Here is a 21,152-nt window from a genome sequence, read left to right on the forward strand (position 1 = left end):
CTGTGGTGTCCTTTAAACTGCTAGAGATGTATGCAGTTAAAAATGTATAATTTCTAGAAGAGCTGTATCAAATGGCACATTTGAAAGGTGTTCCTTGAATAGGTCAGTTATTCTTTAGTCAAAGACAAGGCTACTAAAGGAATTAAGGATGATTTTGTGAAAAGTAAATTTAAAATACAAACATTGTACATGCCTAGCTCTGTCTTGCTAAACCTAACTTCTACTGGCTTAAGATCTATTCTGATTTGCAAGTATTCCTGTCGATAGAATCAAATTAGTCTAGGAAGTTGTAGCTGTTCAAGAACTACTTTTTAAACAACAAAAAGTATTTAAAAAATCCTACCACCTGGCAAAAAACCAGCCTCTTCTTTTCCTCCGAGGTCCCAACCAGCTCCACTTCCCCAGGTGCCTGTGCGAGTATCTCTTTGTATTGTAACAGCATAGTGAAAACAGTGCAGCTGTCCTCTGTGGGTGGTCTGACTTGTTACATGAGTGTCAGCATGGCTCTCATTTTATCACAGTTTCCCAGCTCGTGCTCTCAGAGCACTCAGTTAAAGACGTTATTGCCTCTCCTAACAGCTGCCAAGAAGGAGCCATGAATGCTGGTTCACTGAACTTACCTGTACTTACCTGCATCTGCTGGTGGTGGCAGCTGAAATGTCAGATGCAAGGATACATGGAATGAGTGGGAGCAGTGCAATGTGTTACCTTGTGCAATAAGATTTGTCAGAGTTGCTCTGTAATGTCATAAATTGTCTGCACGTTGATGGTAGAATGGCTGTCACATTAATTACTTTCTACTGGTGTGTTTCAATTAAACTGTTTCCCAAGCTGATGTATTACACTGGTGTACAATTCTATGCTGGTGCGTGTTGTCAGTAGGTCGAATATCCTAACCCAGCCCTCTAATTAAATAGGTACTTGATTCTGTGGCGAAGATTTTACTGAAGTTTGACTACATGTTTTTGTCTTTTTAAGCAGAGCTTCAGAGTAGCTGTTTGTAATGGTAGTTTGACTTTACTTTTATATTGAAAGTGCATGACCAAAATGGAATTTATGCAGATGTTGCATGAGGGAAATGTGAGCATATGAGATTCTTACTCCATCTCTTTTTCAGCTTTCTGAAACAAAAGTCTTCACTGCGTCTTCTGTTCCAGCTGAAAATCATGTGACTCCTGGGCAAAGGTAAGCTCTTCTTCCATGTTTTCCCTATACTTTAAAAACCTTCTCCTTCATTAGGCAATATTAGCTTGCACACATAAAATATTGAATAAAAACTCTCTCAGAGATTGGTCAAACTCATCTAAAAATTGAAAAAGCCCTGCTTGAAAATTGTTGTTTCTGTGAGTTCCTGAGTTACTTATTTCTGACTGTGAAAGTGGGAACAAACTTACCAAATGTGTGAGCATAACACATCCTCTGCATCAAGACTGCTTACAGATAGGAAGAAAAGGAGCTGGGAAGAAAAATTTTTTTGCTGTTGAAAGGGAAGCTCTGGCTTTAGTGTCCAGAAAGTGGGAAAGCCTATCTTTGTAGATGAAGTGTTCGGAATGTCATGCTTTGGCAGATGTGTTAAATGAAAGCTTGCATTGACAAAAAGGTGAATTCCCTGGTGAACATCACAGTTACAAGCCTTTACTGATGATAGACGGTTAAGATCAAGAACCAAAAATAGGTCAAGTTGCTGCCTTCCTTTGCCTGCCTTTGTCTTCAAATGCCTTTCTGGTCATGTTGTGGAATCAGCTGCTTCCATTAGCTTCATGTTCCTGAGGAGCACATTAAAGTATAGTGAACGCTTTGGTAGTTGGATAGCATGAGATCTGGCTAGTGATTCCAAAAGTCCTGATTTTGCTGTGCTGTAGCAAAATTTTCCATATAATATGGATGTGATTTGCATGAGGCATGGTGTCACATGGTGTATAATTTATATTTCTTTCTTTCTTAAAGGTAGTATATTCATGTGTTTTTTGTTCTATTCTCCAGTGGATGTCCCTCAGATTGTTAGAAAATGTTTTAGTTCATCCACTCGAATTGGGGTGGGATTTTTTTGTTTGTCACTTAGTGGCAAAAAGATCCCTTCTCTGTCTCGTATGGTAGACAAAAAACATCTGAAAAGACTGCTAATCAGTAATAATTCTGTTGCTGGGATGGCAGCCTTAGTATTGCTAGTGCTTTCCCCAGTGTCACTGAAGTTTCATCACTGTTCACTTATTCCAGCCAAGTTTCACTTTGTCTTACAGCATTGATTTGGTGACACTGCTTCAAAAGCCAGTGACATCTACCCAAGAGACAGAAGGCAACTCATTTGAGTCTTCTCAGCAGCAGACCTTTGGCCAAGCCTTAGTATTCACAAATTCTCAGCACAGCACCCAGATGGCATCAGGAACAGGCAGCTCCAGTGCTGTAAACTCTTACTCTCCTCAAAGTCTGGTAAAACTATCTTGTGCTTTCTAAATATTTTGTTTTCTAAATGTTGTTCATGAGTAAATATTTCAAGTTAAACAACTTTTCCAGTGCTGGTCATTTCATGAAGTGTTTTGGTATTTGTGAAAAATTAAAATGAAGAATATAATTCTTTACTTTCAGCCCCCTTCCCCCCCCCCACCAAAAATTACTTTTTTCATTTTGCTGGTTGGTTATTTCTGCATTTGCATGAAGCAGTTATATTAATTTTTGATTAGAGAGCAGATGTGTTCATTGCTTGCTGATGTAGGATGAAATAATTTGTTTATAGTTTAAGAGTTCTAGGCCAGAAAATGGATGTGTTATTTCCAAGCACATAGTCAGCTACTTCTTGTGGAAGCATGCCTATTTCTGAATCAGTTTTGAGGGTGTGAGATGAGGTGTTTATTCTCTAAAAACTGGTCCAACTATTAGTAAGTCTATGATATTTTAAGATGTGTAGGTTCAAATAAGTTAGTATTATTGTGATTACAGTAGTAGAAATTTTTACTAGTCCTTTGTTAGTAATCTAGGTCTGAAAAGATTTTTGTTGCTTCCAGATAGCAGCGGTAGGCATTGACCCTATCATTGTGTTCAATTATTAGTTAAAATATTAACTCCACTCCTTCCCCTTTTCTTCTTGGTCTTTTGGTAGTCGGCAGTTCTTTGTTCTGGCTTTGGAGAGCTCAGATCTTCTAAATTGGCAAACTCTACTGGTTCCCAAATCTTGGACCAATTGAAATCACCGGGATTGGGTCAGTTTACCTCTCAACAAACCAATAGCAGTTCTGCCACCACTAGCACAGTTGCTGCATCATCCTGGGATCTAAAACCACCTAGTACTCAGTCCTCAGTCCTCAGTCAGTTTGGTAAGTGCTTTGACACAGGTTCTTCTCTCTTTCTCTTTATATTAGCCAGTAGGATTTCTTAATGCCAATGATAGTTTAAAATTACTTTAATTAAAGACTTCTTTAAAAAAAATTAATCCTAGTAATACAATTACTTGCAACATTTTAAATGTTATGCTTATTTGCTGATAATAAACATCAAAAGTATATAATAAACTAAGTTTTATTAAGCTTAAGCCTATCCCTAAATGTCATAACATGTTTAAATTTATTGAGCCTTCCAGGTAGTGACATCTTTGATTTAGTGTGCTTGAATATTTACGTGGAATTTTGTTGTTGATTGTTTTTCAACAGATACGGAAAATACTTATTTTCCTTGTACCTATGCTTCTTTTAGCTGAGTGTAAAGTTGTGTACTTGTATTTTGTTTTTTTCCCAAATTCTCTCTTCTAATCATTACATGAATTTTTAATGAGTACTGTGTAATTTCTTCATAATATGCATCACGCTTCAGTGTTCTTTCCATAGTGTGCTGTGAAGGATTCGGGTTACTTGTTTTGTGTTCTTATAATGGTATGAATTTTTATGTAATTGAGTAGAATAAATTGTAACAGTGAGAATGACAGAAACTTATTTTCTGTAGTGTTGTTCCTAGCAGAATCCTCACTGTGAAGAAGATAGCTCTTGTGTCTGTCATGTGTGTATATGTTTATGTGTAGATAAGCAGCCATTGGTAGCAATTACTATCTTTGACATGCAGAAATTCTAAAAAAAAACCAAACCTACATTTTAATGCTTTCTAATGGACTTCACCAACTGAATAAAAACCCCTTGACACTGGAAATGCTGGAGATCTCTGTGGTGGTTGACCAGTGGTTTAGGTCACCTCATGGCTTTCAGTATCCAAAAACTATGAAAGGGGAGACTTGGGAAAAAACCTGTTTATATCCAGCATCTCTTTGATTCTCAGCTATTATGAGATGGTAGAAGACTTCCTATTTTTTTTCATCTTCTTCTTTGCAGGGGAAGGGAATCCTAACTCATACTACCTCTAAATTGCAACAACTATTTACCCCTTGGAAGTAATCACATTATATCAGCTCAGTTAATAAGAGTGAAACTTGAAGTGCCTGATTAAAATAATCTGTAACAGTTTTTGAGGATTTGTGTGTGATAATACTATGACTGTGTAGATAGGTTTGTTTTCGCATTTTTGGAAAAAACTAAATATTGCTTGGCCACTGCTGTTTATTTAAAGTAGGTGTATCAACTGTTGTCCTTATTAGTGTTAGTGTTAATGATCCATGTGAAACCCTTCTGCTGTCTGAAAAGACATGCAAATGCTATAGAATCATAACCATTAAGCATCACTCGGATTCTTGTATAAAGAGTAGAACTGTGAAGAGCAAAGTTCAATGCTTTAATTTTGATTTTTCCTTTTTTCCAACACTGGCCAGACTTTAAATCCCAGCCTGAGCCATCTCCAGTTCTGAGCCAGCTGACACAGCGACAGCAACAAATGCAGGTGGTTCCTGTTCCTCCTCCTGGGCTGGAGTCTTCCTCCCCCCAGGTAAAACTCCGAGAGACATCACCAGTAGACACCTCTACAGCTGTTAGCAAAATATTGCAGCTCCCCACTATCTCTATGGATAACCAAGCAGTGACTGTTCATCAAACCCAGCAGAAACAGATAAAACCACCAAAAAGGAAGATAACTCCTGCATCCAAGGTGGGTAATTGAGTGATAGCTTGTCATTACTATACTTAAAAACCACAAAAACTTGCGTCAGCAGTGGCATAACCAGCAGGACTGGGGCAGTGACTTGTCTCTCTGTACTGGGCACTGGTGAGACTGCACCTCAAATCCTGTGTCCAGTTCTGGGTCCCTCATATAAGGAAGATATTGAGGGGCTGGAGCATGTCCAGAGAAGGGAACAGAGCTGGGGAGGGTCTGGAGCACAGGTCTGAGGAAGCTACAGGGGCTCAACCTGGAGAAAAGGAGGCTCAGGGGAACCTTGATCACTCTCTAGAAATGAAGGTGTAGCCAGATGGAGATTGGTCTCTTCTCCCAGGTAACAAGTGGCAATACAAGAGGAAACAGCCTCAAGTTGCACTAGCGAAGGTTTAAATTGGATATTAGGAAAAATGTCATCACTGGGGGGGTTGTCAATCACTGGAGCAGGCTGCCCAGGTAAGTGAGAGAGCTACCATCCCTGGAACTGTTTGAAAGATACGAAGAGACATGGTGCTTAGAGACATGGTTTGGTAGTGCTGGCTTTAATACCTGGGCTTGGTCTTAATGTTCTTGTCCAACCTTAATGATTATGTGATTTGATTCGGTAAATGTTTTATATAAATTGCTAGGGAGAAGGAGAGCAAAGATGTTGGTATGTTTCTTATCTATGAAGCAGGATGTACTAAACTGGATAGTTATTAGGTCCAAAATATTGTGGTGATATCTTTTGCAAGCAGATAGCTGTTTGCTCTGTATGGAAAATGGCTGTTGCTGAGTGATTTTTAGATTCACTTAGTAGCCACAATATGAATATTGGGGGGGGGGGGGGGGGAATGTGCAAAGATGCTACTTTATTGTTGTGGAATGGTACGGCTTACTCATTCATCTCCAGATTAGAGCAGAATCAGTGGATTAATTTCAAGTTGCAGATGCATGCAAAAGAGTTATGGCTTTTTTTCTTCCTTTAAGATTCCTGCCTCTGCTGTGGAGATGCCTGGATCAGCAGACATGACAGGGTTAAATGTTCAGTTTGGAGCTCTTGAGTTTGGATCAGAGCCTACACTCCCAGAGTTTGGATCAACATCAAGCAGTGAGAATACCAACCAGGCGACCAACAATAGCTTATATTCAAAATCTGTAAAGTATGTGTGAGTTGCCCTCCTGCATTCTCAGGTTTTCTTGTGGGGGTCAAGTTTGTGCCAAAAACATCATGACAGGATTACAATGTAATGAAAGGAGAAAATATGATTACTTGTTTTCTGTGGACTGTATCTTAAATGATAATTTTTCTACTCTAAAGATAATCAAAATCTGCCTGGATGGGTAGATGTGAAGCTGAAGGCGATATGAATATAAATAACCTTTAAATAAGCTATCCTTTAGAAGTTTTTCTCATGTGAAGTTGTCCTGATTTTCAAGTGTTTTGGGGGTTTTTTCCTCACTACCCATGTTTTTCTACATTGACCCAGCAGAATTGACCTTTTTACCATATATTTATGTTAGTTAGGAGATTAGCAACAGGTTACAGATCTGATTCTCCTACAGGATGAAAAAATGAGAAAAAAACCTGGGCTTTCTGTATGCAGAAGCTCTTACTGAAATGCTACAACAGCCAATGATAAGTGCCAGTGGACCAGTATACCAGTTTTAATTCCTTACTCATTGAAAAATCAGCATCAGTAAAAAGCTTCCTGAAGTTAATTCAGAAATATTAATAGAAATGAATTTCCGCATAACTTGTAGTTTTATACATTTATTTAAACTAAGTGGACAATAAAGCATTACTGCATGTTTTAAAGCATTTTTTAGTGCTTTGCATTATTTATTTTGTAACATTAGAATTCTATTGTAAAAAGAATCCTATTGTTATTCATTATATACCAGATTTTATCAATTCTGCTTGTTTAAAAAAGAAAGATTATGATCATTAATTTTTCCTTGGAAAAGGTGGAAATAACATGGGACTGAAAAGTGCTTGTATGTAAATTCTTGTCTTGTTTGGGTTGGAATGAGGAAGGTGAATGGTGCTTAGTGCAGCTGATGTTTTGAAGCAGTGATTAGTGACAACCAAAGCATATTATAAATTTTTTTTACGTTCTTAGATTTTCTAACATTAATAGTATAGATTTTTTTGTGTGTTTGAGATTGTTCTAGATAGCCATATAGAAGCTGATATTTTCATGAAAGTATTTGAAATACCTACCAAGATGATAAATAATTCTTTTTTTCCAGTGATCCTTTGAATACCTCTTTGCCAATATCCAATACAGTACAGGATTCCACCTACACAACCTCTGCCATCAGCTCTTCCAGTCTGACCTGCTCATCCCAGAGCACTAGCTCAGTAACAACTTCCTCCTATGAGCAGACCTCTGTGCATAGCAGGATAGCGTACCAAAGCTCCATGGCTCCGTCTGAACCAACCCCTGTTGCTGTTACGGTGAGTTCATCACAGAAACAGGACCTAGAAAAGGGGGAATACTCTTACCTGTGTTAGGTTTGTATTCCCCTCATACATTAATGCTGTAACCAAACCAAGTGGTATTTTTGATTTCTAAGCCCATCCTCTTATTTGTTGTTGCTTTTCTTGGTGTGTAGTCGTTTTTGGTATTACTGTATTTGGGATATAAGAGCATCTGATTTTGTGGGTGTTGACATCTTAAATTGTCTTTTGACCTTTTTTTTAGTAACGCTTAAAATTCTACTTGAGTTTTCCTCCTTGAACCTAAAGAACTGTCTCTGTATGTAAATATTAGTTATGGTATTTTGCCATAACTAATAACTTGATGGTTTCTCTACAAATGTATTTTATTTACTAAATTTACATGGCACCTAGCAAATGGATCCCAATTTTTTCTTGGCCCCTCCAGTATTACTTTTCTGTTGCATTTAAACCAGTGGGAATTAGTTTCATGTGTTATTTTAATAAGCATAAGCAGAGGTCTAATATAGGACAAAGAATCTCTTGGGAGATTCAGACACACCTGCTGTCTTTGTATATGGAATGTAGGTTTATTTTAAAAGAACTGAGTTTATTGAATGTTTTAGGATCTTGTGAGAGTTTGTAAGTTTATTTACTTCTGGCCTTTGTTATGTGTTGGCTCAGTCACACTTGTCTTCTGCACTAGCTCGTATGTACTGGTGAGGATCAAGCATAGACTATCCACTTCTGTACTCCAGCGTTATCCAAAAAACAACTGGTGCTTCTCAAGTCTTATCTTTCAATGGAAAAAAATTGGCGTCTCTGTGTAACTTGGATAGTTAAAATTGTGAGTTACATTAGATCAAAAGCACAACCATTTCCTATATGTTAATGCAATTCCTTCTTTCATATTGGTGTGAACCTGAAGTTTATGTTATATGCAGTACATGGGAAGGTTTGCTGCTGATGGGTGTATTATGGGCAGTGTGTGGGTTTCTCTATGTTGAGGACACCTTGCACTTGAGACAACTTTATGATGTAGTTTTTTTAAAGGCAGTAAAAATTTAATTTTCTGCCTTGTTCAATTTATATGAACATAGAATTTTGCATGAAGCATGTTCAATGTGTGATTCAGTCTGAGCATTTAATATACTTCTAAGATGATTTGTTAATTCATTTCTTCTTTGTTTACAGAATGGGCACGGTGGTGTTAGGACACAGGCAACACTTGACAGTAAGTTTTCAAAGCTTGGTTGAGCACAGGACTTTCTGTTCGTTCCTTGCTACTTGCTGTGCACACAAGCATGTCAGTGACATTGGGTTTAAGGCTTTATATTGTTCTCCATGACTAATTTATGGCTGACCCATTTGACTTTATTTGTGCTTGCATAACATGCTGCTTGCTTCTTGATTACAATTGAAATATGAAGGCAAGTCTATTAAATCTACAAACCTAAACAATCTTAGAATTAGAGAAGCTACTTTGCTGTTGGCTTTTGTTTTTTTAATTCACCTGTCAGAAATAATTTAATACTAAAAAAATGCAAAATTAGAAATAATATGAAGTTTTTTAGCAGTTCTTCCAGTTCTGAGTTGGGAAGCTGCAAATATCATTTAGCTGTAGTGAAATGAAGTCACATTCTTTGAGTGCACCTCTCATTAGGTATCATTCTATCTCTGCCCTGTTAGAAGTCTTTGGGAATAAAGGTGAGAAACACATTCCCTCTTGTGAGTTTTTTAATATCTTGCAAACAATACTTCAGTATTGACTGTGGTATAAGTGTTAGTTTCTTCATCTTGGCATGTTTTTAATGTAGTGTGGACCTGTACCAGGCCTGCAGCTCTGTACTTGGAGTTAAAGTAATTAAAGTATAGTATTCACTCTTCTGATCTTTGTGCTGCTCCATGGAAGTTTTCAAGGACAGCGGTGTGAATTAAAATCTTTTGGAATTCCAACACTTCAATTTTAGGTCTAACCTCCTCTTAAACATCTCTTCAGGTAGGCCATTAGTAGTACAATGTTTTGTTAGTACCAAGTTGAATTTAAAGGAGCAGGAGTGTATATGCTCCAAGTGCACAGACAGCTTTTCAACACAAGAACTTTTCTAGTGTTGTGTACAGGGTTAATAAGCAATATATGAAATTCACTACAGAACCTGTCCTTTTTTTTACCGAAAACAAAGATCTGAGTACTCCTAACACTTTTGTTTTCTGTAATAGCTTTACTAGTCTCTTTTCCTGTGCCAGTTCTCCTTTGAGAGCATTTCTGTTTTCTTCTTCCATTGAGTCTATTTTATGCATCCAAATGATTTTGAAGTTGTCTTAACTTTTATAAGTACTTTCTTCTTTCTGTATGTGCTATAATATTCTTAGTTGTTCATCTCTCTTGTTTGCTGTTCTTCTTTAATATCCAGATCTCGAGCTTCCTAAATCCTTAATTCAAAGTACGACTGATGTGTTTTACTCCTGACCATCCTACTTGTCTTGTGGTTTTCTTTGTCTTGCACATTGCATTCAGTCATCTTGTAGGGGATCTTAAGATGGTGATTCTGTCCCTTGTGTTAAGGGAATCCTGCTCTTAATATATTGGGAGTTTTAAATGTTATTTACTCCTTTTTTTATATGAGTTTTACCAGGAGTTATTAGATTATATAGTTACTGCCTTCATAAGCATGTTTGTCACTTGGATTTCCTTCTCTTAGAGGCCATACTTATTACCAAGGCCAGGACCTTTTAATTCCTCTTTCCATTGCAACCAACAACCTGACCTCGGTCATTTAGCTAAGAAATCAAATCCATAAAGTGAACAAACTCTAATATATAACTTCCAAGTGTGTATTTGATTTTTGTTTGATGACCAATCTAAAAGTGTCTTCACATACATTACAAGTTAGTGATGATCCACTGGGTAGTGGTCCCTGGTGTGGTGTGGGAACATGGCCCAGCAGAAGGTAGGGCTCAACTCTTTTCTGAGTTTTATTGGTGAGTGACTGTCTCTAATTCTTTGTTATTTTTTGTAGGAGTAGAAATAACTGAAACAGCTGAGAATCATGTTGGGCAATAGAATTTTTAAGCCTCTTATTACAGTGTAGTGATCCTATAAACAAGTTTTTATCTGTGTAGCCTAAAAAGTGTAAGATAAAACCTAACACTTTTTATTATCTAAATAAAGTGAGTCAATATTTAACAGCTCCTTAGCCATAAAAAATACTTAATGCTGTGCTCAATTCTGGCCTTTCATTGTAGCTTTTTTCATTCTACTGCACTACACTTTTGACTGAATATACCAAAGGGATAAGTTATCTACCCGTGTACTCCAGCGATCTCAGTCTTCATCCCCAACAGTGCTGTGTAGGTGTGAATGAAGAAGCAAAGCTGTAGGTGAAACTAGATATGTACAGTGCCTTGAAAAGGCAGAAATTACTTGTGTTTGCTGTACCAGAAGTGAGGAATTTTAGAATGACTTGTAAGTATAAATTAGTAATCCAGATAGTGGCAGATGAAGTGCAGAAGACAGTTGTTTACTACATGTGTAGCAGTGATAATTGTAAATTTATTGTAAATAGAGAGCTTAAAGGGGAAAAAATTGTAGTTCAGTTGTGTTTGAATTTTCCTTCATAGACAAATTGCTTGATATGGTTACCAGTTCTTAATGGTGAGATTTTTGCAGACCAAGGGATGAATGCTACTGTGTTCCTGCCATCTGGGCTGGGATATCAAGTATGCTAGAATTTTAATTTGTGTGCCTCTTTTTAACTTGTTGCAGCTATTCCATCAGTTGCAGCACCTAAGACAGAGCCTTCTCCCTCACTACCTTCAGCTGGTTCTCTGCCCAGTGTGGTGTCTACCACGGCCTCGCTTCTGCCTTCAGCATCGCAGCACGTGGCAGCATTGCCCAGCTTGCCTCAGTCCAGTGATCTGGCCAGCAGCTCACTCTCTCAGCTGAGCAGGTACAGTGGAGTTGTGGTAAACTGAGGGGGTCCATTCTGAGGATAGGACAGGTGTAAGGGTGGTTCCCTATGGGGCTGGCAGGCACCAGGGGTCCCTTTTCTTATGCGAACCAGAATTAGGAGAGAGATTCTGAGAACAGAAGGCAGCTCTGGGCTGCCTTCTAGTGGCAGAGCAGCTGCTGCCCTCACGCTTTCATGATACATATACAACTTTGTGTTTCAAGAGGTTTGCTTCAATCATGCTAGCTAAATCAGCTAAATTGATTCCCCCAGTTTATTTTTCCTCCTTTGTGCCTGCTGTTTTTGTTCAGTGTTATATGTTTGAAACTATTCTTTAACAGTTTACTACATGGCCAATTTGAAATAATGTAGTCTCATTTTTATTTCTTAAAATTAAAACCCAGAAATTATTTCACAGGGAAACTGTGTGTGTTTTCTTTTTCTAAGCTATTTCCTTAAGATATTTCAAAATATCAGTTTGATGTTCCTGGAAGTGCATCTAGCACAATTCAGCTTATTTACACTTTCTCTCTGTTTTTCTGAATGCCTGTTGCATCCTCAGTCATGTTGATGCCTTAGGATTTTAGCTTTTATATTTTTTGTTTATTTGTAATCCTGCAGTTCTTTAGTGTATAATTTTAAACTCCATATAGAGTATTAACTACTGTCTTCACATTTTGGTTAGACTAAACAACTCCTCTCTAGGTCTGGGATTCAAGGACACCTTGAGTATAAAGAGAAGTGAGGTGGTGGGGAGTAAACATGGGGTAAATTGCTTCATTACCTGAAGCTGTAGTTGAAAGATTCACTGCCAGTATGCAAATGGACCAAACTTACAGAAGTGTGAGAACTCGTGACTGGTCATCCATATCTGGGTGTAGCCCCTGTGGAGGCTTCATCTGCTCTTTTTATTCTCTTAATTTCGTCTGACCTCTGGTTTTAAGGAAGCCCAAAAAAGGCATCAGGATGACAATCCTGAAGCCGTATTGATTGAGTTACATTTTTGATACTTACCTTTGTACTATATTTGTTAGTACAAGAAACTGATTTGGGATATCAGGGAGTTTTTTCCCTGTTTTGCAGCTAGGACATAGTTGGGGTTTTTTTAACACTCTAGTATTTTTTTGTTGAATAAATAGTAAATATATCAAACAAGAGCAATTCCCTTTACATTGGTCACATATCCCCACAATGATTTGTTGACAAGCTGTATGAATGGATGGAAATCAGCTGGGGGTCGATGTTGTTGGACAGATACAAAGTTTCAGCCATCCTCGGGATGCCTGAAATCCAAAATGTGTCTGACTTGGTCGAGCTGATGGCTGTCTGTGTCTCTGCCATAGGTCAGATGGTGAATTAAGACTTACCAAAAGAGCTGGGAAGAGTGGGTGAAGGAGTGGTATAAAACTCTTACTTTTCCCTTGCTGAAGTGATGTTGTTCCAATTCCTGCAAAAGGGGTGACACTTTTGAAAGTTAATCTATGGAACTGTGAAAGTTTATTCTGGGCCCATGCCTTGAAGAGCTACCAGAAGTATTTGCCTTTAAATTAAGTCATGTAATGAACTTGTCAACTTTGGTATGAAAACTGTATTTTCTTGTGGCTATTTCCATAGACAGCACTAATCTAATTTTGTCGCTTGATCTCTCCTGCTTCTTATTTAGTAATAAGGGGTTTCTTTGAGCACCAATTTATACACGTTTTATAGCTTCGTTTGGTTACCTTTGTTCTGTGTTGGTTCAGTTTATTGCATACCACATACAGTAGGTTACATTTTTGACCTCGAATATAAGGTATAACTCGTCAGTTTAAATGTTCAAATGCCAGTTTCAGTCACCTTTCAGGGAGACATTTGAAGATCTCTGGATGAATTATGGGGCAAGTACCCTGCAGTTCTACTTGGTTGAGTTAATGTTATGCAACTCAAAATGTGAGAAACAACACAGTGAGTCAAACCAAAGCACTACCTCACTTTAAACCTGTCCCCCATAGTAAGCAGCTGCAGAGAAAGAATGAGGAACCAGGCTTGTGCTTGTGTGAACCTTGTTTTGATTTTGGACTTCATGTGTCATGGAGTCATCGCTATTTGATTCCTGAAGCAATTGTAGTTTTTCTAAAGATACCGTAAATTGAAAAATACTAATGGTGTTTTAGATGGTTTTTGTTAATAATAATCTGTACTTGATTTTTTTCACTAAAAAAGTAGGGTACTAATTAAAGGAAAAAGTGCCTGTAGAGGCCATACAGACACATATACATGCCTGTGTGTGTATATATGTATACACACACTCTTACATGTAATTTTTTTCTTTAACTTCTCTGTTACTGTAGGTATACACACACACCTAGAATTCTAATTCTTTAACTAATGCCCTACTGCATATCTGTATTTGTTAAAAGTGAAAGTTAATTAATTTTATAAATTCTTTACAATTTCCTTCCAGCTCCCTTTCCAATCATCAGACCAGCCTCTCTCCTGCCTCAGTGTTGTCTTCAGGCACATCACATGTGGTAAGTCCTGTTAGTATTGAAACGAGTGCTTGGCAAATAGTCAGTTTATCTCATAATTAGGACCATCTCTTTAAGTTGGGTGTGTCTCAGAACCACAAGACCCATAAGTAGAGCCTTCAGGGAAGAAGAACTGTCAGCCCTCTAGTGGGGAAAAAGGGATTACCACTTGTATTTGGACTAGATCAGGAATAGCTATGACAGAGCCTTGCCAGTCACACAGCTGAGGGAAATTGTCATGTCACCTAAGGGGGATGAAATAAAAAAAAATTGCTTATAACTAGTTTATTACAAAACATAACAAAAACAAACTTTAAAGTGGCAATCTGAAATGTCTCCAAAATATGGACTATTAGCAGTCTGCACTGGAGAGGTTTGCTGACAAAATGCAGGTGATGGAATGATATATGTTACGTTTGAGTTACTGTATTATAATTTTGTGATGGTATGGCAATTTAAGTTTAGCTCTCATACAATAATTTTCTTTAAATCACTAAAGCATCATAAGCATGCAACTTAGTTGCTTGCTTGGTACATAGGTAATGCATATCTTTTGCATGAGCTGCTGTTACTTTAGAAGTTTTTGTTGTTTTTGTTTTGTTTTTTTTTCCCTTTTTCCCAGCGTCTTCCACTGTGGTTTATTTGCTCTGTGATCCTCATTCTTTTTGTCTCCTTTTCTAGCACACTAGTATTGAGAACACAACTTCGCTCCAGCCCTCAACAACCTTTTCAACTGCTTCAACCTCAGCCACTAGCACCACCTCCTCGGTTGTCAGCATGGCAAGCAGTATGAACACTACAAACAGCCTTGGCCTGAGTGTTACCAGTGTGTCTATACCAGCTGCTACCACACGAGCAGCTCCCTTAGTGTCTTCAGGTTGGCAATATTGACAGATCACGTGGATAGACTGAGGATTTCAGTCAGCAGGGCTGTCAGTTGAGCATCTCACCCGCCATAACAACGCTAAGAAGTCCACACTGTTCACTCACATTTCCAGCATGCTGTGTTTGCTGGCTTCTGAAATAAAGTTGCCTGGTTTTATGTATTTGAAATACTTGTTAGGGTGTTATGTGGCACTTATATAGCACATTCCATCCCCAAAGAGCTTTATAAATACACACCAGAGAAGTTCTGACTTAGGAAGTCTCGGGCTAGAAAATTCACCCAGTTTGTATTCCAAGCTGTGATCAGCTCCTGACTATGAGTTCACATAAGCTTTAGTTTCAGGCTGTTCTGTGACTTGAATTCATTTGGCAGTATCAAAATATACTGCGGTGTCCTCATTATCATGTGTCACATCCCTACTGCCACTTGCACAGTAAGGAAAGAAATGTCTGGGTCATTGCACAGCAAATAGCACTTTAGAAGGAGGGTTCATGGAGAAGGAGGGCTGGGAGGCTTCTTGCACTGAAGTAGAAGTGATGCTAAATTCTCTTTCTTCTCTGAAGATCCTGAACTGCTAAAAGGAAATCTTATAGAGAGAAGTGAGTGATGTATTACTAAGGATCAGGCTTAGTTACAGAAATATTTCTCATTTCTATAGCTCGTAAATGAAGTGTCTTATGACTGGCCAAAGTGCATTGTTCTTTTACTGTTCTGCTTCCTAGCACTGCTTCATGAAGGCAGCTGAAACCATTTCAGTCTTCTCTTTGCTATTCCTAGCTGTAGTAAGTCACCCACAAAAAGCATGCTGGCAACATTTAGTGCTTTCCAGTCTGTTGCTGGTGATAAAGGGAATGCATTGACAGGGCAGGAAATGAAAGAAGAGAATTTGCTCTCTCAGGTTGACAACAATTTCTAAATTTGCCTTCAGGAAAGAACTGAGCAAAAGAGAAGTTCGGTAATCTTGTAATCCTTGTATTCTTGTAATTCTTGTAATCCTCTTGGACAAAGCAAATTACAAATTCAGGCTATTCTATGGTAGGACTGTTTTCAGGCTAAAGTAGCCTGTGCTTTCCCTCCCTTGAGGTATGGTTAAACTCTTGAGGCTATTTTGAGCATATTCATCAAACAGCGCAAAATCTCCTCTTTATAATGTGGGATGGTGCAACTGCCACAACATGTGAGCTGTCTTGTCTCAATGCTGAAGCCTTTTCTTTTCTAAAGGCTTGTTAAAGTGTCTGTATTTTGATTCTACAGGCAAAGCACCCCCAAACCTGCCCCAAGGTGTACCACCCTTGTTGCATAACCAGTATATTGTGGGACCTGGAGGACTTCTGCCTGCCTACCCAGTAAGCAGTTTCATTGTTTCTCTTTGATTTCTTAGCCCTTGGCGCAAGTGGGCCCTCCAGACCTGCTACTGTCTATGCCAAGTCATTTCTGGTGGCACATGTTACACCTGGAATTCTTGTTTCAAATGCTAAAGAACATCTGAAATATGTTCAGTAGAGGCTTACTGTTGATTGTAAACTGCAGAGCTTTTGCTACAGGCCTGATCTGGCTGCTGTTGAAGCTAAACATGTGTGTGGCTGTGGTTTTCAGTGTTAACAGGTTTTAGGCCCTTTGAATAAATTTAGGGTCCTTTAGGTTTGTGTTACTGGAATGGATTTGCCATAGCAGTGACTGAAATGTGCCATGAACACATATGCCATGATTTGAAAGGCTGCACATAGCTTTTTGATGTCTGACCAGCATCAACGTATTTTTGGTTATCTGCTTTTTGAATCCAAACCTTTATATCAGTAACTTTTCTGTACCAAACTGAATGTGAGGAGATACCCAGGAGGTTGTGTTGTGGTCAAGTCATCAACTCTTAATCTTAATGCTCTTTGAAGTAATGATTACACCAAAGAGGGCTGTTGTTCTTATTCCCAAATCTGAATGCGCGGTAGATTTTTCATACGATCAGGAATGATGTGTCTGTGAAAACTGTGTTGAAGATGGGACAGTCAAACTCTCCTCAGAGGACATTGTCACTAGGAAACAACATCAGAGTGACAAGCCTTTTTAACTTCAGTTCTGCTCTCCTTGAAATGCTGCAGTGCGCCATGATAGCACAATGTGACGTACAGCTGTAGACCTTTAACACAGACTGGGCTTAAATCAAACTCAGCTCAAAGCCCCAGACTGATCAGCATCAGAAAAAAGTGTTATAATGATGTTGTATTTTTATCTGTCTTTAAGCAGATTTATGGTTATGATGATCTCCAGATGCTTCAATCCAGACTGCCAATGGTAAGTAAATGACTTACTTAATTTTAAAGAAGTTGTCTTCACTGTTGATCATTTGTGCCACATAAATTGATTCATTGAACGGTGGTTAAGAGATTTTCCTTGTGTTCTGTATTTTTTCTTTTGAAATTTATACAAGGATTGTGTAAATTGATACAGAGCAACTGTTCCATCATGCATTTGTCCAGCTGCAAAATCTCTAAATAGACACAAGTGTGCTCTGTGCTCCTGAGTGGAGAAATGTCTAATTTTTGTAGCAGCATTATGACATTTTGTCTAGTCTAGTTGAAGTCCTAAGTGTTTGTTTTACTAAGAGGTAAGGTTGAACATCAAGTACACAGGTTGGTAGCCAGTAGGTGTAGCTGAGATTTTGGATGTGGTCATAGGTATAGATGTTTGCATATGCATCATGGCAACAAATGGAGGTGAGCTGCATGAGGGAGAGTGTACAAAGTTTTTTTCCTTATCTGGATCCAGAATACAAATGGCATATGAGACAGGCTGAGCTCCTAAATAAATTGAAAAAGGGCCTCAATCTAGATCGCAAAATGATAAAGAATTGTCCTATCATAAATGTAGGATAAGGAACTTGGAGAGACAGTTTGGTAGTAGGTAGCTGAGAACAGTTACATACTAGAGTGATGCGTTGTATCTGTAGAGGCAGAAATGGAGCAGTGGGGAGGGATCTGAGAAGACTGGATGAATGCCATAATGCAAGGCCCAAATAAGTACAAGGTATTCCATGTACAGTTTGGAGCAGCCAGAGTCAGATAGTTTAAAGGTGAGTACCAGGGATGACTCAGACAAAGCCCTGTCATATTGCAGACCCTGAATTTAAAAAACTCCAAAGATGAGCATGTGAATAAAGACTTTTACCAGAGAAAGTTGTGGTACTTGAAGAACTGTCAACTGAAATGCATGGAATTATCATTGTGGCAACAAGATGCAAAATATTTGAAGTAGCAGGACCAGGAGACACGTATTTTATTGTGTTAACAGTAGCTAGATGCCTCGTGACCACCACGGTGCTCTATCACTCCCCACCTCATCTCGTCCAGGGAGAAAATACATCCTGAAAGGCATGTGGAGTGAGATAAGTACAGGGAGAAATTACTTGCTGGTTGCAGTAATGGGCAAAATTACTGCATTGGCTTGGGGAAATTAGTTTAACATGTTAGCAATCAAATCAGGGAAGTTAGCAAGTAGATAATGAAATAAAACCAAATCTACAGAACATCTTCCCTTCACCTCTCATATTTTCCTGGACTTAGTTTCACTCATGATTTTCTCTACCTTCATCTCCCAGGTGGCATAGGAGGATGGGGAATGGGACTGTCTTCTGTGCCATCACACTTCTGCACCTTCCTCCTCACACTCTTCCTATTCCCATTTTGGTTCCACAGTCCTCCAAAACCTCAACACTCGTACTAAATGTTTTATGTTGAAAGAGGCAATCTAATTGCAAGCAGCTCTGACATGGGAAGAGAAACCTTCTCCTAGACCACATTGCACAAAGCCCCATTCAGTCTGGCTTTGAACACTTCCAGGGGTGTGGTAATCTAGCTAGCTCTAGAACTTGTTCACAATCCTCATAGTAAAGGATTTCTCCCTAATGCCTGATATAAGCATACTCTCTTTTAGTTTAGAGATATTCTCTATAGACCACTGCCTGTCAATGCAAATGCTGTTCAAAATTAGTTTGCCCCTTTTATGTAAGGTCCATTGAAATGTTAAAAGACTACAGTAAGATCTTCCTGTAGTCTTCTGCAGTCCAATTAACACCTGTCATATATCTTCGTAGCAGAAGTGCTCTGATGCTCTGCTAGTGTTTGTGGCCCTCTAGTGGAATTTCTCCAGTAAGACCGTGCCTTCCCTTTTATGAGTCTTTCAGATACAATAATTGGGAAGGGAGTTGCAAACTACTGAGGAAAGAAAGGCTAAGACATAATTCTGAAGATAATATCTAACACGTAGTGATGTTTCTCGAAAGATATTGCTGCAAGATGCTGCTTGGGCAGGTACGAGCGAGAAGAGAGAGCAAGGGATACTTGGGGTTGTCAGGGTCCGTCCTAGTGGACAGATGACCTGATGGTTCATAGGAATGATCTCAGAGTGCAAAAACCAACACGGTACAAGGGGGTTTGCAGTGATAATCAAATCGAATGCAGTTTTATTGAAATAACCACAGCAAAAATGCGATAGAGGGATTAAGAGAAAGAAAAAGAGAGAGAAAGAGAAAGAGAGACAGAGAGAGGGGGGGAGAGGGGATATAGCTACCAACGCAGAGACGAAGTCCCTTGGTCCCGTCGTCCAGTCCAGCTGAGGGTCTGCCTGCTGTGCTGGGGAGATCTCAAAGGCTCTAGCTAACTCAGAGATTTTTATTACTGAAAATTGTGAGGGGGGGAGAAACAGATACAATAGGGAACAGATGTAACAGGTAGTCTATATTCTCAGCAGTAAATGAGCTTGATAGATGTAACGGGTAGTCTTATGTTCTCAGCAGTAAATGAGAGCCATTGTTTTATTGCTCCAGTGCTCACAATCTGCAGGCAAACATCTCGCTTTGGTCAGCTTGCCTCCCCCACACAACTCCCCTGGGCTGGGGGTTTCAGTCCCAGTTCTTGGAAGGAGCAGAGCGGCCTTTTAGGAGTTTCATGTCTCAGTCCTTGGTGGAGAATCTTCTTACATCTCAGTCTGTCTGTCACGGTGGTTGTAAAACAGGTGAGGGTCTTGTGTGGGAGACCACCTGAGACTCAGGAGAAGTCCAGCCAGACCAAGAGGTGGGACAGCTTCCCGAGCTGCTATAGTTGCAAACAGGGCATGGTGCCCTCTTCTTAGCATACAGCAAACACATTTGTGAAAACAATAGCTTAACACAGAATTTTCAGGTCTCAGGGCCTGTGGCGTGTGACTTTTCTCCTTCAGAGCCAGATTCTAGACAGGGGGGGTCTTCTCTTCAGTGCTCTCCCAAGGACGATCGTGAGGCAGATGAGGGAAAATTCTAACAGACTCTCACAGGGGTCTTACATAGAGCACAGCATTGAGTGGTGTTGGGAGGAGATGGCTTTGCACTGTTCCAAAGAGTGGTTGCAATGCTAGAAAGAAAAGGCAATATCAAGTGTTTTGTCATAAGTCTTTATTTGCCGTGACATAAATAAGTGAAGAGGTAGACAAATAAATATGTGAATAAATAGAAAAAAAAGTAGAATAATAGGTCAATAAATACGTGGAGAAAGTCTTTTGCCATATGAGTAGGAGCAGCTGAATGGCTGGAGATGCAGTGGTTGAAGGCTGCGGGTGCCGTGCGGTTGCTGCAGGGCAGTGTGTGGTCCCGGGTGAGAGGAGGCGTGGGGTTGGAGGTGGCTTTGGGGCGTAGGTGTGTCTGGGTGTGTGGGTGTTGAAGGTTTGCCAGTAGTTTCAGATGCCTTTCCAAAAGCGCCCAAAAGCTGGGGAGCAGTGAAGAGGCATTTGGGGTGTGCAGAGATCTGCAATGGGATGATCACCCTGGCCTCGTGGATTATGGTTGGATGGTTGCTAGGAGCGGATCTTGGGATTTGAATGTTCTGTGCTTTTGGGGCAAAGAGGCTGTGGAGAGGAGTGAGTGTTTGTAGCCTTGTGTGTCAGCCATCTCCAGGCAAGCTGCTGAAGTCGCACAAGGCAAATGCTGAGAGGCCTGCCTGAAGAATGGAGATCCCCAGGCCACTGAAGGAAAAGGCCAACTTTGAGACCCTCTTAGCAACCTGAATGTGTCCAAGTGGATGGCAGATGAAGAGGTGAATGCATGAGTCCTGAGGGAACTTTGAGATGGAGTTGGTAGGCCAATGTGGATGGTTTTTGAAACCTGGTGTCTGTCAGTGGAAGTGGCCAAGAAGTGGTAGATGAGAAATGTAACTCCCTTTCTTAGACAGGGAAAAGCAGAAGAGTGTGGGAGCTACGGAGCAGTCAGGCTGAGGTGTGTGTCAGGCAAGAAGATGAGGCTGCTTCTGCGGGAGACTATGCTAAGGCCAGTGGAGAAGCAAGAGGTGATTGTGAGCAGGGAGCATGGCATTCCAAAGTGCAGAGTCCCCATTCCTGGC

The 21,152-nt window shown here is 39.6% G+C and overlaps 1 protein-coding gene across 1 annotated transcript in view; it reads left to right on the forward strand.

Moving 5' to 3' along the window:
• UBAP2 (ubiquitin associated protein 2) overlaps nt 1–21,152 on the forward strand; it is a 170,734-nt gene that overhangs the window by 53,604 nt on the left and 95,978 nt on the right. Inside the window, exons 10-21 of the mRNA XM_058823272.1 lie at nt 1,118–1,185; nt 2,241–2,430; nt 3,098–3,311; nt 4,748–5,019; nt 5,995–6,167; nt 7,258–7,465; nt 8,642–8,681; nt 11,214–11,397; nt 13,841–13,907; nt 14,586–14,781; nt 16,045–16,136; nt 17,029–17,079. Coding sequence (XP_058679255.1) covers nt 1,118–1,185; nt 2,241–2,430; nt 3,098–3,311; nt 4,748–5,019; nt 5,995–6,167; nt 7,258–7,465; nt 8,642–8,681; nt 11,214–11,397; nt 13,841–13,907; nt 14,586–14,781; nt 16,045–16,136; nt 17,029–17,079 — 1,755 coding nt within the window. The remainder of the gene's footprint in view (nt 1–1,117; nt 1,186–2,240; nt 2,431–3,097; nt 3,312–4,747; nt 5,020–5,994; nt 6,168–7,257; nt 7,466–8,641; nt 8,682–11,213; nt 11,398–13,840; nt 13,908–14,585; nt 14,782–16,044; nt 16,137–17,028; nt 17,080–21,152) is intronic.

Source organism: Ammospiza caudacuta, chromosome Z (assembly GCF_027887145.1).
Source record: "Ammospiza caudacuta isolate bAmmCau1 chromosome Z, bAmmCau1.pri, whole genome shotgun sequence".
Taxonomy (NCBI): Eukaryota; Metazoa; Chordata; class Aves; order Passeriformes; family Passerellidae; genus Ammospiza; species Ammospiza caudacuta.